General features: G+C 39.4%; 2 protein-coding genes and 1 non-coding gene across 3 annotated transcripts in view; 1 reads left to right on the top strand and 2 right to left on the bottom strand.

The window, feature by feature from the left end:
* Positions 1 to 7269: 7269 nt before the first annotated feature.
* LOC109966131 (transcription cofactor vestigial-like protein 4) lies at positions 7270 to 12932 on the bottom strand. Its single transcript, XM_020610759.1, has 6 exons — positions 12759 to 12932; positions 12035 to 12189; positions 11288 to 11450; positions 9823 to 10042; positions 9269 to 9383; positions 7270 to 8769 (listed from the first exon to the last, which is right to left on the bottom strand). Exons 2-6 carry the CDS (start codon positions 12114 to 12116, stop codon positions 8570 to 8572), a joined length of 780 nt encoding a protein of 259 aa, XP_020466415.1. The 5' UTR covers positions 12117 to 12189; positions 12759 to 12932; the 3' UTR covers positions 7270 to 8569.
* A 2190-nt stretch (positions 12933 to 15122) lies between these two features.
* The window catches only part of syn2a (synapsin IIa), a 12984-nt gene continuing 9300 nt past the window's right edge, over positions 15123 to 18806 (top strand). The window contains exon 1 of the mRNA XM_020610769.1: positions 15123 to 15640. Within this exon, the coding sequence (XP_020466425.1) occupies positions 15300 to 15640 (341 nt within the window). The 5' untranslated portion in view covers positions 15123 to 15299. The remainder of the gene's footprint in view (positions 15641 to 18806) is intronic.
* On the bottom strand, positions 18650 to 18722 carry trnai-uau (transfer RNA isoleucine (anticodon UAU)). The gene has a single exon. It is a non-coding gene; the product is annotated as a tRNA-Ile (tRNA).

Genomic DNA, 18806 nt, shown 5'->3' with positions numbered 1-18806 from the left:
AGGCACACATGATGATTAAGAGGCCTGAAGACCTTCAGGGCACACTTGGACTTTGGGTTGCAGTGAATCATAGCTATGATGTGGTGCATGCTTTCTATTCTGATCTGTCAGAGAGGTTTGGGAACTGTGCTCACTGATGGGTGAGCCATATCAGGCAGGGCCACAGCGGCCTGCCCGGTCTGTCCTTCCTCCTCCTCAGGCACCTCAGCTCCTCTCTTGATGCAAAACAGTGACAGGTAAGACACCCTGAGAGCAGCCTGCACACTGCTGGACTGAGACAGCAGGGGTTAATGAGGTCAAAGCTAAGGCAAAACAGTGAAATCACTGGTGCTATCTCAATAAAACATCTATGAACAAACTTCAGTTCAGCAGCATATAACACACACATGGTGACATTTACAGACAGAACATCTAAAATATATATATTTTAGGTATATTAGCATCAAATATTCCAAGAAATTTAAATCAATGGAAATAAGGTATTTGTTAACAATAATGTCTGTATGCGCATGGCAACTGAGTTCAGTGGGTTGCCTGCGGTGGCACCCAGAACAGTTACTTGTATTGTGTTTAAACTGAAAGAGTTTTGTTTCTAACGCTTGTATTACAATGATGTAAAAGGTGTTGAAATAATTACTTATTTATCATATATTAGGAATAATAGTGGGAATGTTGTACCACAAATATCTAACCATGTACCAGCAAAAATGAGTTTAACTTGATGGATATAGAAAGTCGTGAGCTTTGGAAAAGTTTTCAGTGTTTTGTGATACATTAAAATATCTTGAAATAACTTCCAAATCACTTTTTTATAATTTCCCATATTCCTGTAAAAAACTGGGTTAAATCAAGGACGACATTCAAGTCAATATTCTATAAATAAGACGCCTGCCTGAGCTTGGAACCATCAAGTAGGTCTGACAATATGAGTGGAGGCAAAGTGTTGTGCTGGAGTGAAGTTCCTGTGCTCCATCAAACACATCCCCTGGCAGAGCCTAACGTGGCATGTGACACGTCAAACCCTATCACTCTGCCTTACGTATGCCGCATGCACACCGGATCCCAAACCAGACACTGTCAGGTGTGATAACGGTTTGAGCGCCAAACCCACTCTGAAGCCTTGCCCTCTCCTGTTCCCCCACAATTCATTTTATGCTGCAGCCACACTGCTGACGGTGTGCTATGCACCACTTGAAGCATGTGCTGTGTCCTAAGGATGTTTTTATTCCTGGTTCACCTGCACACCCACCCCCAGGCTGGGGGCCAGAGATATCCCCACAGCTCTGAGTACTCTGCCCAGTGAACCACTCTCCATCACTGCAGGGTTTAACAGAGATAAGGGCTGCTGATTATCCCAACGCTGTGGAGGGAATCAAATAATTCTCCATCAGTGAGGATAGACAGCCAGAGACAATGGTGCATGTTCTATGCAACAAGCACAACTTATGGCATCCTACTGGATTATTGTACATCTTTGTACACACACTAAAGTTTTCCTTTCTTTGGAGTGTTCCTTAAAATTGCACACTAAAGGTTCATACTGGTTTCTATTTGTTTGTTTGTTTTTCTTTTTCTCTGTATTTTGTCATTTGTGCCCTTTGGTCCAAAACTGTGTTGCCTACATTTGGCAGTGGAGATAAATATTCCCCCAGCACACACTCATTATTTCAATCCGTACAAGGCTGTGGACAGGCCCAGCGTCTCCGACACCGTTTAAGGCCCTCTTGCTCTTTCTCTCTGTCACAATTTCTTCTGGAGATGTTTGTTTTTGCATGAAAGAGAGATTTGTTTCTTTTATATCTCCTTTTATTCTATCAAGGCATCGCAGCTCTATTTGTGGTTAAATATAGATTCACATTAGGTTATTCTGCTATTTATTCTGCTTGTTAAAACAGAAGAAAATTCAGCAAAAATGATGAATGGAAACCCTTCCAGAAAAATGGTTTTATCATAGTTGCCTCAATTTTTTGAGAGCATTTTCCAAATGTGAAAAAGGCAAGCCATTTATAGGTAAAGTGTCCTGTGACCCTCATTTTTCTGATTGTGTTTAAGTTGCCTCCCTGCATATTCATGTAACAAAGCTAGTAAATGAATCAAAGCACATCAAAAAGTGAGTTGTAAGATACTGTATCTACGCCTCAAGCATCTTTATCACTTGTTGCCTTTTGGGTCATTGTTGGTGGGTTTTTTTGCTTTGTTTTGTTTTTTTGTCTTTACACTGAACCTCATTCTCCATCTGCTCATAAAGGGGAAATGCTGAAGCAGATAGTAAGACAGTTCTATTGCACAGCGTCTTGGTACTGAAGTCTGATGTGATGGTGGAAGAGAAGAAAAATCAGCAAGGAGCAATTTTTCGATGCTGGATTGTTCCCTTTGATCTGGAGTGCAGCAAAAGGAGGGCATTATGTAACATCTTCAGCACACACATGGTCGACTGTGTGACTGCCAAACACACAGGTAGAGTGGCGGTGGCGGTGCTGGGGGATAGGCAAACAGATAGAGAGGAAAGACACAGGGCCATGTTTGACAGTAGTCCATGGACGTGAGAGGAGAAACATTGTTGCTCTGATTGGTGTTGGGTCACTTTCCTTATTATGGCTGCTTAGTCAAGCAGCAGTAATGTAGGCCCTAACAAGCCTCATAATGAGGCATGAGAATGCCCCTTAGTGATGGTTCAAACATTTGTCTGCTGCTTAATGCCCAAAACCCACAATCTTATTAATCTGCTTGTTGTTAAGAGAGGAATATGGGGTCCTGATGTTGTAGGAAAAATACAGCCTCTATCTAACAAGACATTTCAGAAATATTAGTCCTACATAAAAGCAATTTATTATTTTGAAAAAACAAACAAAAAAAAAGGGCCACACATTCAGTCATTTACAAGCCAATCAATAATGCACATAAGAAAGAAAATTGATGAGTGAAAAAAAAACACTTTGCATGATCCTACACATGTATAAAAAGATCTTACAAAGTCTTGCGTTTCTTTTTTTTTTCTCTCCTATGTTCCCTCCCAGGCTCCATAGGAAATCACTGGCTGTGTCAACAACATACAGCTCTAAAGCAGGCCAACAAAACAGGTCAAAGATGGAGCTGAGACAGCATGCAATATAGAGGGACATAAAGAGGAACATACTAAAAGGGGCTTGCCAAGTCTGTGTGAGGGGATTTGTCAAGAAGGAACTACCTAAACTGATGGAAGCAGTTAGTAAGGAAAAGGCTAAGGCCCATTGGTAAAGTATGTTGGTGGTGGTGTGCAACTGAAAACTGATGTTAAGATGGCCTGACAGGGTCTGTTTCCATTCAGTGCAAGATTGTTATCCAGAGTGACTGTGTTGTCTTCCCTTTGCTCCACAAAGGTTATGTGATTGCATTCTACGTGACACAATGGAGCAACAACTGCTTGAGCCACACACATTGATCAGGCCAGTCATAATGTATCTAATTATAATTTGAGTGATTGATGGATCTCAATATTTCCACCCTTGTTTGTGACCTCTATTGGGGCTGTGGGAGCATTTTTGAAATGACGTGCCTGGTAATCCGGTGTGTTGGACTGTCAGTTCAGGGTGCATGATCTAGCCAGCATGACTCAAGTCTGCCCGTGAGCTGCTTCCTGTGCATCTACTCCAGTTGCCTGTATGATCTATTTTAGATTCTTTTGCCCAAGGACGTGTGTGCATCCTCACAGGAGAGAGCCACAGAACCAAGAAAAAAGAAATAGGAGGGGGAATAGATAATGTTAAATAATCTACAGGCAATCATGCAAATTCCCCAGACACTGTGCACTCATGCACACTGTAGATACAGTATGAGCATTGCATTCTATTCAGGCACAACAAATTTGGAATTATGCAAATGAAGGAATGAGATCTCTATCACCCATCTGTGCAGGCTAACATGTCAACAATATGTGAGTCAACATGTGGGACTGCAAGGGCCACTTTTCTTGTAGCCTGTAGCAACATGTATCCAATTGGATTAATTAGAACTCCATATCATGTTCAGAGTGCACTGCATTAAGCCATTTTGATTGGTTCATTCATTTTACATAACCAGGAGAGAAAAATGGAGAGAACAGTGCTCGACATGTGTCTTGACCACGTCTAAAAGCAGCACAGTCCATTGTGGTACAGCTATAACAGGAGGCAGCGATAAAAACCAGTCCTCCATAGCAAGCACAGATGTCATGATCCTTGCGGCCTTCACACACTGAAGGGGCCAAGTCGAATTTGGCGTGACCCTGATGTGTCATCTTGTTTTAGACACAAGTTTCATGCTGGCCACCAATGCATCCTGATATCTTTGTGCACATGCATTTGTGTGTGGATCTGTGATCTGTTTTGTGCAAGAAAGAGATTGTGAATCTCCTCTCCATAATCCTACAAGAGCAGGCTACCTTTTTGCAGCAGAAGCAGGGGGCACAGTGGCTGGTAAACAGGGTCTAATCTTGTGGAGGCAGTGGTTGTCAGAGGGGCTCTTGAGCAGCATGGACATTCAAGAGCAACAGCAACTAAAAAGTTTAAAGATTTGCATTATGAATGTTACTCTGCAAATTCAAACTAGCCAAACCGAATGCTACTATATCTTTAAACTGAACCATGGATATGTTAATCTGCTACAACATTTGCAATACATAAATATATCTACAATCAAATTTTAAAACATTCTTTAAAGCAGGAGTCTGGGATCTGGAGCCATAATCTGCAATGCATTCTGCTCTCAGTATAAAGGCAATGTCTTCTCATCTATAGACCCATTTCATATGCAAAGTACATTTTCACATTACTAACAGACAGTCTGAAGAAATGCTGCATCCATATCAATCTTCCCAGGATGATGACGTGCTTTCCTTTGTTTGATCTCCAGGGGGATGGAAAATTTGGGAGGGGGACGCAGAGTGATTTAACACTGCCATCTGTTGGTTGAGAAAGAGGTCAGCTAATCTCTGATCCAACTTCAATCTGCTCTCACAAGAACTACCACTAACATTATACCATTTCCATTCAAAGATGTGGAGGCTAAGATGCCTTCTAGGTGAAGTCTCCGTCCTGTTATCTTCATCATCGAGTCACCAATCAGTTTCCCCTTTTCTCACTTTAAAAGTAATGGGATTTTTCCAGCAGAAATTATATTGTTACCATGACACCAAATCAACCAAACAGCATCTATGACCGAGTCCAAAATGGTGATGTCTAGAGGAAGACGTCAGCTGCTTGTCCAGAGCACGCACAGCCATTATAGAAATAGAAAGACATTAAATGTGCAGCTGTTATGAAACCACCTTGTCAACAAGGTCTTTTATGTTTGACTGGAAAACTCCATTTGAGAACCTCCAAAAGGAAAGAAGATCTAAGGAGATACTAATGAGCGACTCATTATGCCAATTCACCGATGTTCCAATAGTTTACATTAAAATAATTCCTACAAAGACATTTTCTATCACTGAGTTTCATGTGCTGTCTTGACTTACAGCACACTATGATGGAGGTTGTAGGCCCTGAAGATCCCATCCACACAGCAAAGTAACATCTAGCTCCTTACTATAAACCTTTTACAGCATCCTTTGAAGACCATGGGTGTGTACTGGATGTTAAAACACTAGACTGTGTGTGGAGTATCACTTTTACATCAGCATGCTGGACACAGCTGAGGAACTGGCAGAGAAATCACTTCCTGGGAGACATTACCTTTAATGTTCCCTTAAGCAAAAATGTGTCCGAGGCAAGAACAAAAACACCTTAACCAAATGGTAAAGAGCCCAAAGACTGCATAACAAGGGAGCTCCAGGAACAGACTCAACTCAAACATAAATGGTTTAGGAAAGTATTCACACAATCAGTATAACTGCTCTTAACATGTAGGTTTACAATAACAGAACATTTGTCCACCACCGTCCCACATTAATTCATTGATAAATTACTTCATTTTGTAGTGGGGGCAGAAAGTGCCAAATGAATAGAGATGAGCAATGACTCCTGATTTATTGGTTAGAAAGTGCTATATAAAATGTAATCACCTTCTCATTACTTTCTCAAACCTCTGCAAAAAAAAAATAGGTCACATTAATAAAGACGTGTATGTAGTGTTTTATGATTTACCAACACAGTGGAACCATTTCTTGATACGCAACAGTCTGTCAATTCAGATGAGACTTTTTTTCCCCTCAAAGGATGCTCCAAACATTTTATTCACCTGATACATGTAATAAAATCACAAGGTGCTTTCACCTGATCTGAAGGAAACAATACAGTGCTAATCAGTGTCATTCTTAAATCACACACACATACACACACACACACACACACACACATAAAAGACTGTCATAAATTAGGCAATGAAAAGATACATTTGAAAAAAATTCAAATTGGTGCAATCTGCAGGGCAACATGAAATAAATAGAAGTTATACCCCCCCTTTACTGTAAGGACAATGACAAGCAATATTCAAAGGTAGGCATTTGTGTGTTTATTTGGAAGAACTTAAGTACAAACTTAAGTGGCATTTTCTTCCAGAAGAAAGTGAACAAACTTCTTTTTTCTGTGGGTAAAACCTGGAGCAGGACTTTCTGCTAACAATCTTTGAGATATAGGTAGTCTAAATATAGCATTTAAATAACAATGACCTACTACCCCAAACATATTACCAACAACCCACTTGTGTCAAACAAGCAGATCCCATGACAGATATTCTCTATGACAGATATTCTCTAAATCCCAACACAAAGAGAGAGCTAAAACTTTTTGAACTGTTAATACAGAAGTCTTTCTGGTACTGGACCAAGAAAGTCTTTGACTGAAAGACTGATGTGCTCCTGCACCTTTAAATCATCTGACAACTGTGGGGAAATAACCATCCATAAGAAAGAAAACGTGGTTAGAAGACTGAACATTCAGGCTACATGTGAATACAAACCAAACATCTATGATCATTCCGCGCGGCGCAATGATAGTCTTATGTGAGTAAAATTAAAATAGACAGGAAAGTGTATGCAACACTTTAAAAACTAGAATATTAATACAAATGTGTTTTCACAAACAGTTAATACAAAAAAGATCTGAATTTACAAAACCGTATCTTAATCAATGTTGACACAAAAGGCTACAGTGCTATAAAGAATTTCAGCAAGTTGAGAAGTCATAAGTCAATTTAAAAACACCTGCATACAAGAAAACCTGGTGACTCACCTAATCCATGCTAAGGCCTATTTTTGCAGTCATGATATCATCTGAATTAAAAAGACCGTTACTTGTAACAGTATTTGCTAAAAAAAAAAAAAACTGAAGTGACAGGCAGTTATGGTGGAATGCTTGCTCAACCAAGGACACCTATATCGCATGTGAATTCAAATCTTAGTTTTAAGGAAAATCAACTGCTTTGTCATTGAAGATACGGAGACATCCTCTGCTTTTTATTAGAAAGAAACTAAGCTAGAATTCTCTAGTCAACTATGTTTTTCTAAAAGTCAAGATGAAACTACCAGCAAACAGAGAATAAATAAAGCAACTGCACTACAAAATATCAGATTTAGCTGTAGTCCTATAAAGCTCCAGCATCCAGCTCCACAGAATAACAAACCAATGTAGCCTATTAAACTGCATTCAGACAACCTAGCCAGAGGCTGTGATTGTAGATGGTTACTAAGACATACACCTACATATAGTAATGAAAACCAGATACAAAAAAATATATTGAGTACAACTGTGCCAGCAGTGAGTATTTCTAAAATGTTAGATAAAAAATAAATTCTGAGTAAATATATAGCATAGAATAAGGTTTGTAATAGAAACCAGCTATTTGAAACATGCTTTCTAGTTAGAGACCTCTACTATGATTGATATTAGTTCACTAAGTAATCAGCCACAGTGAGCATAAAGACAAGAAATTACAATTACTTAGTTATCAGTGGATAAATCCAGTTCAGGATCATTAAGATGGCAGATAAGTCTAGTGTCTTTAGAGAGCAGTGGAGCCAGAGCCTTAATTGCATTATCACAATTTCAAAATACAAGATGCATTCTTGAACACATTAGTTCCAACTGAACAGGTAACCTGCTACCTCAACAGTCAGAAATGTAATAGTGCAAATGAGACCAGGCTGTCCTTTTCAAGTAATATATTCAAAAGCTGGTGATTTTAGTATGAAAATAAAGACCAGATGTATGGTTTATATGTCAATGGAAAATGTAGGAAATCTCTTTGGTTATCAAGGCAAGTAAAACAGAACATGAGCTCCTAAAACCGACCACTCTGTGACTCCCATCACCAACGCAAAATAAAATCTATGATTGTACAGTTTCCAACATTGTCAGTTCAACTACACAGTATTTATTTTCTGTTCTTTAAATGAAAGACTTTCCAATTTTAAGAGCAAAAATCTGAGGTGAGTGTTCCAATAAACAGCTGACCTCAATGTCCTCAAGGGAACAGCTAAGGTGAGCACCATACTGTTTGTCTTACATGTTCTTGGCTAAAGGAAGTTGATGCATGGCAAGAAATGACAGCGGGCAATCTCCACTCTCATATACAAACACTAAGGAAGTGACTGCAATGTTTACTCCCCTCTGCGTCACAGATCTGCCTCTGGGGTCTGATGACCTCCACCCTTGGCCTTGAGTTGGAGCCAGGCCTCTCCCAGAGCCTTGGCAAAGTGGTCATCCACTGAACCTGTGACAGACACCGAGTCGGAAACAGGCTCTGCTTCTTTGTAGTTTTTTCCAAGGCTGCGACGGAAGTGCTCCTCAATCACAGGATCACACACGGTGTTGGCTAAAATAATATTATGTGTGGAGGAAGAAGACCAAAAGCCTGGTCATTACCAAGCATGTTATAATGGAAAATGAAAACAGCTACAGTTGCACCATCCGCTGAAATACAAGTCACACTGTGGTGAGGGTTTGCAACATTAATTTTGAATGTTGAGGGTGAGGGGCATGAAAAAGATGGCTACTATGGTTGCTTGGACCCAAGTACGTTTCATTTTATGAATGTAGAAAATAGAAAAAAGAAATAGTTATAATACTTACTAAGCCCATTATAATAGTAAATAACACAACCCTCTAAAAAATACTGACTTAGTGAACAAACCTTTGCATGTTACAATAACTTTTTCAAGTTCATAAAATAAGTAGCAGCTGTGCATTGATGTGATAAAAGGCTCTTTAATGCCATTTCATTCTTTTTACATTAACATGACAATACCACAGAAAAAGGCCAATATTATATAAGCTTTTGGAGTGTACATTATATATTGCAATAAAAGGCTTACCATTGGTCTTCCTCTGATCAGCAGGTGGGCTGGGAGAGCAACCATTCATGTGGCAGTGGGAGAGGTTACAATTGCGGTTGTTTGCTGGAGCACAGGTAATAACTGAGGGGCGATTCTATAGACAGAAAAAAAAATACAAATAATCACCCAACAAATACATAAAAACACAAAAAAACAAAACTACAACATACTGCCCACTGGCATACCCGTGTGGATTTCATTCACGTATAAATGCGCCATTATATCTGAAGTACTGTAGCTATGGCGAGTTGCAAACTGTTCTCATGTAATTTCCTCTAAACTGTCAATCACAATTAAGTGATTTGTTTTTCAGTCGAATTATGTTTACAGCTCAAGAAATCTCACTAGAGACTTTAAGTTCAAAAATGCATGATGTGATCAATGTCAATGAGTAATATTGTTAAATAATCGTGATCTCAGTACTGACAAAAATAATGGTGATTAGGATTTTTGCCATAATCATGCTGCCCTACTCAAATACTTGGATTCTTATCACTATGAAAATCTGCTGAATCCTCCCTAAGTTCACATACCTGCTGCCGTTCTACAGGCCCACCCATGACAGACCTCTCTCTGCCCCCGTCTCCAACGATGTGGCTGCTTTTGGTAAGAGGCAGAGGTTGGTCTAGAGGATAGCCGGAAATGGAAGTGTACAGGTGGTTCCCATGGAGACCATTAGTGAAGGAAGTGATGTGCTCCACAGGGCTGTGACTCCAGTGCTCATTAGGGATGTCTCCAGCAGAGGGACGAGCCCTTGATAAGGGGAGTACAAATTAAACATATACCACTGACTGCTTCACCTTTTCATCGACAATGAAATACAGTATCACCTGTCACGTCTCAAAGCACAGACTGGCTGTAGTCTTTTACTGTGTGCAGCCTTTTTGTCATCTCTTAGAATGACAAGGATTACATAGAAGACTCCCCATTCACAGACTTTGTTGCATTGATAATTTATATAATCTTTAAAAATACATTTCACAGTATGGAGGTGGTGTGTGGATTCTATTAGAGGAAATGCTGTATGGTCATGTTCAGACTTAGGGCATACTCGCACTAGGCACGGTTCCCTCATATTGTGCCGAAGCATGATTGCCACCCCTCCCCACATCCTACTGGCCTGCACTCACACTGTGCTTGAAACTATCCGGGTCAGAGGACACTCATGTCACCACAATGCAACTCAAGAGAAGCTGTTTCACATATCACAGTGTTGGTATTCCTGTCCCACAGTTAGCAATCACACTATGCGTACTATAGCAGAGTCCAACTGACCCAGTCGGCCCCACCTCTGACTGCAAAGGGTCAGACATGACAAATGTCACAACAGGCTAAAGGGACCAACATTTAGACACTCTCCATTCAGGAGTGGAGCACAGAACAAAAAACTATTCTGCATGTGTAATATACACAGTAAAAATGTTTAGTGGAACTTAATTGTTGTTAGAAAAATCGCAATGCTAGTGAATATGTTCAGGTTTGTGAAAATTAAACACAATTACATAGGTTTTCAATAACAAAAGACAAACTATATTTGTATAATTATCTTTTATATAAATGTCATTAGTTGGTAAGGGTAAGCAATCATTAAGTCTGATACTGTATTCAACATTCCAATATGCATCAAAATATAAATGCATGAATGTGAGTTCTAATGTTCCTTTGACATTATGCTACAGCATTCATTAATCTGCTCTGTGAAAAACAGTCCCTTATTTAGGTGAGCACATTAAATACAAAATAAAAATAACTTGTATAATGCACTACAGAAAACAACTGTAAGACAGTTTCAGCTTCATAAAAGCTTGGCTTTTTTTTGGTATGGTAAATCTGGTCATTATGTATTTAATATCACTTGCCACAAAGAACAAAGATGAATACATTTAGGACAAAACACTTTACAATTTGTCTGACCAGTGAAATTCTAAGAGCCAGTGTATTGACAATGTCAAGGCTCACACAGGATGACAAAGCTTTAAATTTCAGAAAGACACTTACAGTTGAGTGGCAAACAATCTGCTCATTTTCGTCATGTGGTCATCATCACAGTTGGGTCGGTCATCCATTTGTTCTTCACCATATTTCCGTTTGCTTGGACAGTGTGGAAGAGGTCCAGTAATGCTGGACATAGCACTGGGCAGGGAGGACGTCCTGGAATCATCTGAAAGGAACCAGAAGTGCAAATACTATACTTCCATATTGAACAATTGCTAATATGGCCTAACACATCTTTATTTAGTTGTGTCATGACATAAACAAGACATTTTTATATTAGCTGTGTGTGCCCTAAAAGCCAAACTCGCTGGTACATTGCAGTGCTTCATAAACAGTTTCCCTAAGATGCCTGAATAATGTAACCTGGCCAGACTTGCACTACACACTGAATGGGTGCAAACTGAAAAAGTTACCAGTCAATCACTGAGCTGACATGTAAAGACAGACAACCATTCACGGTTACATTGGGAGTTAGGCCCAGGCACCCAAAACCTTCAGGCTGTGAGGTGACAGTGCGCCCAAGATATATGCCCCCACCCTAAAGTTATCCCCAGTCAACAAGATGAGGTAAACCTTATCAATAACCTATTCTGCTTCAAAATTAACCTTGACCATAGCCATGGGGTCAGTAGCCAACCAAAACAGTGGATTTGTTGACAACTTAATCGCATTGCGTTAATTCCACAAAGGCGTTAAATATACAGTACATAGATACATTAGTTAAGTTACAACAAACAAAGGAAAACTAACCGTCGTAGTGCAGTCTCCCGATGTTATTGTTCATCTTGTCCAGGAACTGAGAGTTCAACAGGTCCATTCTAGTGAATAGCATTTACAAGAACAGGCTAATTGCTAACATCGATGTTAGCAACACATACCAGTGAAAAAAGAAACAATCTTCGATCCTGTAAAGTGAAATAAAAAAAAAAGCTGATAGCAAACTGAAATGTGATATATACGTAATTGTAATAATATAGCTTAAACTTGCTATTGGAGATTTTTTGGTGGACTCTTGACGTTAGCGGCGGACTGGCTAACGAATCCTGACGCTGACGTTAATGACTCAAAGGCTAGCTAAGAGCTACATTAGCATTAACCAGCTAACAAGCGTTTATTCCTAACAATGCATGCGTTAGCTGGATAAGAGAGCTATAATCGCCATTATCGTTCTAAAGGTTATTACGATAAACAGTTTTACGCCTATTGTTACAGTAGTTACCTTAGCTAACTGTTCACTTATTTTCAGAGCTAGCACACTTGCTAACCTAATGTTAGCTCCGTTTAGCTAACGTTAGCCACTAGCAGCTTGTCACCAACTTTGTAAAGTTAGATAACGTTAGTCATGAGTTAGCTATTCAACCAGCAAAACCAAATTCACGTTGAACTAACCAACACGTCAGTGACAGTTTAGTTACAGTTTTATATCCAACAACAACACACCAAAGTAGATTAAAGTTAACAGTCAGTTACTCACTTGATCGACAAAAGTAGCTTTAGCTTACAGCCACACCAACACCATGGCTAGCTCAACTTGCCTTTACGCTGCCTTCACTCACTTTCCCACCAGTCGTCAAACAAAAGGAGTATGAGCGACCCTAGTGGAGACGAAGCAAACAAGGGAGAAGTTGCCGTGTATGGGGATCAGCTCTACACAAAAAGTCACGTGATGACCTTCAGCAATATAAATGCACTCACGTGGTTTGCTATTAACCACTGTGGTATTATTTACAAAACCAATCACATTTACAGTCAATTTTACTGGGCTACATTATACTGTAGATGCTGAAAAATTTGTTAGCTAAACACAAAACAGGATACTGTTAAATACTAATTAAAGAAACGGTAACACTAACTCTCTATCCGCCAGATAAATCATGTTTTTGACTTCACAATGACGTGATGAATTATAAATACAAACCATTGTCTGAGCAGATGTAAATGACACAGATGTTTAATCTATTTATTGGCCATTTATAGGCTAATGCTATGCGATGTTTTGTTGTTCACTACACCATTACCACCAGCTGGTGTCACCCTAGTATCCGCTCATTCTACATCTTCTGTTAAGCCCATAAAAGACCTGGTGATAAAACCTTGTCAGTCTTTCTCATGACCAGTATTCAAAAATAAAAACACCGAGGTCCAGTATCCTTGGATTCAATCAAGAAGGGTTGCACCCAATTATTACTCTATATTGTTCTGCATACTGAACTGTACATTATAACGTGTACAATACACACCATGCCTAGCCTCTCTTTATATATCCTAAAATAAATATGCCTCACGGGACATTTTGTTATTAAATCCTCAGTTCAATTGCAGAAAAAAGGCCACACCCTTTAATAGGAAACAAGACCACAGGTGTGGTCTGTCTACTCTTTATATATAACATGTTGTATTAAAGAGAGTAGACAGACCAAGTGACAATAAAATTACAATATAGAGAATCACAATAACAATAATTAAATACAGTGCAAACATACAGGCTGTAATTAGAGCTAGAGTAGTCATTGTTATGAATTCAACCAAACAGTTCCTATTTCTGTGAAACGCTGCTATGGCAAAATATTATTACTGAGTCATGTATTAGCCTACCAGTTCTCTCTTCTGTTCCATTTACTACAAATAGGCAAACGCGTTTGTCTTCAAATTTTACACAAATGCATATACAGAACACTGAATAGGAGACTTAAAAATGCAAAGCTAATTTAGATAAATTGGCAAGGCATTCAGTTGGACCCTAGCTGCTCCACTTTGGAAGGATCAAACAAATTTTTGTACACATTTCAGCATATATTCAAATTATATTTATGAAATCACAACTTCATTGATCATATACTTAAAATATCCTACTATATTTATTCTTTCTTCAAATGTTATGCAGTGTATGTACTATGTTTTCAGTCACTATCTAATGTAACTGTGATACTGGAGAGACACCTGTTTATACCTGATTACAAAGAGCACAGAGAGCTTGGGCAGATTTCATCTGCATGATGTCAGCTGGTAATATTAGCTGTATAGTTGTTTGGCAGAAATATTCATGCTGCAATATAAAGATTTTATAAATCTTTAAATTATTTTGACTTGAGGTCTTATGTTTATGTATATCAGATTCAAACTGTATAACCTCTTCATTAGATTTGTGATGATCTCTGAGCATCACAATTAAGTACTGTAATTACTAGATATTGTATAAATTTTTTGCTACAATTTAATTTGCATGTGTACAGAATGAATATGTATATACCAATAAAAATGTTATTGCACATAATAATAAACTATCCATTCATTGTGGACAAGTGCTGTCAAATAAAGTCTAATAAAACAGCAAGGCAAAGCATGTCTAATTTTGATAAGTAATATCGGTAGCTATATATGGATCAGTGGATCAGTTAAGAGAGAGGATTTACTGCATGCTTTTGTGTCTCAAGGGACGTACTGTTGACGTCCTTCCTCCCATTGAACATTGCCCACTAGTCTTAACAGCCATTTTAGATTTCATGGCTGCATTTTAAACACAGAGAAATGCTGTGCATGGACACATGGCTGAGAAACATGAGGGACAGAAGGAGCAGGAGTAAGACAGTTATGATGTTGTACACAGTATACCCTCTTGCACATACACTGGAAACCCCTCTAATTTACATGCTGTGGTTCAAAAAAAGCATGACGCCTGTGAGGCAGTAGAAAATGGGGGAGGGGGAGGGAAGGCAGGCATGCCAGCTAGTGAAAGAGGAGAGGAAGAGAGGAGGAAAGAGAGGCACAGTGGAGCATCGTTTGCAATAACTGAGGAAGGCACAGAGTAAGGGGATTGGCTGAGGGGCAGTGTTTCGTCACTGCCAGTGAGGGGGAGCTCTGAGGATGCTCCACTGAGCTCTGGGAGGGAATACATTCGCTGGGAGTTTGCATTGAGAGCTCAGCCATTATCAGCTGTACACTGAGAACAGGGACTTCTCTGCAGAATTATCTTCCACACCCAGTGCTGGTTGACTCTTCTCTCTCAGCTGCAGCCATGAATTATTTGCGTCGACGTCTGTCGGACAGCACATTCATTTCCAATCTGCCCAATGGCTATATGACAGACCTCCAACGGCCTGATCTTGCTCAGCCTCCTCCACCTGCTTCCACCGCCCCTGCCAAGTCTCCTACAGCAGGGCCTACACATCCAGCTACTTCCCAAGCTCCAGAGAGGAAACCCCAGACAGCTCAGTCCACTGGTGTAGGTTTCTTCACCTCCATCAGCAATGTTGTTAAGCAGACAGCTGCCTCAGCAGGGCTAGTGGAGCAGACGCAAGTCACGACCCCTAAGAAGTTCAAGATTCTTTTAGTCATCGATGAACCCCAACAAGAGTGGTAAGACAATATGTAGCTCTACTCTGTCATATATTTCATTATCAGTCATTTATAGGCAATGGATTGCTTATTTGCTTGGTCTTTAATGTTGATTTTCTTCTCATGATTCCTTTGAATGTAGCTGATAGGTCAGGCTAAGAGAACTACTGAAACAGCATCTGTATAAAGCACCTTACAGATGTGAATGTGCACTGCTACTGTAGTCTGAAGGTACAGCTTGCCAGTGTTAGGATAAAACACAGAGGCAGCTAATACTTCAGGACTGATTATCAGCAGTAATGACAATAAATCAAGATGGAGGATTTTTACTGTCCTCCCTTCTGCGTGTGTTGTTATAAATGTTTTTCTGTAATATTTTTGCTTTGTTATAAATATTGAAACAATAGAAATATTTAACTGCCTGTATCAAATTTTAGTAAACTAACAACTAATATTTATATTATTATCCTGTAACGTTCCATTTTACCATTTTAAAAATATATATTCCACAGGTTGCATGGGATTGAGAAATGCATATTACTGCATGTCTCTGGAAACAGTCTAAATACTGCAGTGCTTTTCCTCCATCAATGGGGCTTTCCCCTGCTCACTGACAGTAGCAGTTTATGTTGCATAGGTTTCTGTTAGTCATAAACAAGTGAAGCATAGGTAAAGAAATGGGGGAGAAAACTAAATATCATCTGCATTGCTATATCTCTCAGCCCACCGGGAGAAAAGACTTTCATGTCATTAGTGTTAAGAGCAAGCTTTTGTTAAGAAATTCAAGTCAGTTCACTGACAGTCAGTGTCCTGGGGGAATCTGGTTCAGAGGCTGCTTAAAGTAAGCATCTTTGTCAGTCTGGTGTGGTATGGACTCTAAATGCTCATCGATTTAGAGGAAAGCTATTTTGAGGAGAGACCGATATCTTGTCGAATAGTAAAGAATATGGTCATTCTATCACCACATGAATTACGCTTGTTTACACAGCTGACATGTTTTCCACAGTAACGTGTACTCAAGCTGTGCAGTTGGTTGAGACAGTGGACAGCCCACACGTTTGCACAGTTCATCTGTTAATTCTATTGCCTGCTTTTGTAGTTTGTATGGACCTTACTACCAAGCAGAGAACTGAAACTCAGCCGTGCAATGTCTTACTAACAAGTGCAGAGGGACTGCTTTCAAACCGACTGACTTTGTGGACTCCAGACTTACCCAAGGAATGGAGATAAAACCAGAATTAAATCTACATTCCCCTTCTTTACACATTGGACAGCATTATAGTATTTGATAGTTAGAGCTGTTTTTAAGTTTTAAGTGAAATTAACTAATAATTCATTTCCAACAAAAATGTCCACAGTAGTTTTTTCTTAGCTATTTTTACAAAGCAAAGAAGCTCGCTGTCCTCTGACGTGTTTGTGTAATATCCAGATCGCAACAAGCCTTCACATTTGGGATCAGTCTATGCAGGGTGTCATGGTGCTACTGATATGTTTGTCATATACAGGTTGATATGTCACCTAAATCATGTATTGTATAAAACAAGATGGCCACTATGAGGAGATTTAGCTGTACACTGATTGAGATACATATGGCACTGAATGTAATTTAATCTTCAGAGGAAATTGGCCTCAAAAAACTAAATCTTACAACTAAGGGGAAACTGGCTTCAGGTAGCCTGGCACCGTCCCCTTACTCTGCTTTTGTGTGCGACAGACAGTCTATTTATATAATCAAAACATTGATTAATATTAAGAAGACCTGATCTCCCAGATAGATGCCAGTCCTACGTGTTCTCTTGTTCCACATTTGTTATGCATGAAAGGAATGGTGAGCAAATTGAGCTGTAAGTAAGATAATGTTTCACTCCATCATTCTCACTGTCTGTATTTAACATAAAGTAGTTCTTCTGTATGTGATAAAAAAAAATGCCAAGTGCTTTCCTGGTCTGACATTATTTCTGTTGCCTAATGCAGTTTAAACAGTATAATGTTAGTTCGTTGTGCTCATGAGCTTCACAGTCTACCGTCATTCTTGCTTCATGCTGTATGTCTAGTTCACATCCACTTGGTGGATGAGCTAAAATGGGCTTCCACCATCTGAGTGCTGCATCTATTTTTCATGGCTGCTCACAGCCTACTATCACTGACAGGGGGGTTGTACATGTTGATCAGTAGGTTTGCTTTCTTTCAGTTGCTTTTATGAGACCCATAGCCTAGTGCTTGTATTCAAAATCACCATGGCAGTACAAATCAGTCTTGGTTCACTGAGTATAGTGTAAATTAGTTTCATTCATATTCAGTGTTCTGTAACTTATGAAGTATTTTTATTTAAGAAGTGCTACAGTTTGAAATGGTACTGTTTGGACAGTGAAATGTAACACAAGGAAGCAAATATCATATTAAGAATGATTTCAAGAAAGAAGCTTGAGTAAATCACTGATGTGTGGGAACATGTTTTGTAATCAGCTATGACAGTGGGATAGAAGATGAAATGTCTCTATTTTCATGCACATTTTGCTGAGGATCTAATGTTCTCTGTGGTGTTGACACACCTTGAGTCTGGGGTCTTGTTTACATGTTTTATGTCATTGCATCATGGTCTGTTTTGAGACTTTTTTCTGCCTTAAATGAAAACCAGAGTGGTGAGACCTGGTGGCCCAAAGACACAAACACAGACACAGAATAAAATCAGGAAGATTAACTGCATCAGGCAGAAGGCTCAGCCATCAGCTTTTCTTTATCACATCAAGTCAGACCAATCACAGATAATTATTTTTTTTTATATATATAATAATTAAGGATAATCACCTTTATTGGCCAAGTATGTTACACACAAGGAATTTGTTTCCAGTACAGACCCATAAGCAGCGCCAACTCAACCAATGGCTCTAACCATCAGGGGCAACAGGAGGGTTCACTGTCTTGCCCAAGGACACTTTGACATGTGGCCTGCAGGTACCGAGATTTGAACCTTCAGGTTGGGAGACGACTGCTCTACCCACCGCACTGTCGCCTCCCCCAAAAATTCTATGGTTCCACTGGGGCTCGAACCCAGGGCCTTCTGCGTATAAAGCAAACATGATAACTGCTACACTATGGAACCAGATAGTACAAACTGTACACTATATGTTACATTTTTGTTCAATTCACCAAACTGATTTATTGCCACGAGAGTATTTGTAGGGAA

The sequence above is a fragment of the Monopterus albus genome, unplaced genomic scaffold (assembly GCF_001952655.1).
Source record: "Monopterus albus unplaced genomic scaffold, M_albus_1.0 scaffold106.1, whole genome shotgun sequence".
In the NCBI taxonomy this organism is placed as follows: Eukaryota; Metazoa; Chordata; class Actinopteri; order Synbranchiformes; family Synbranchidae; genus Monopterus; species Monopterus albus.
This window is presented reverse-complemented; position numbering and strand designations above follow the sequence as displayed.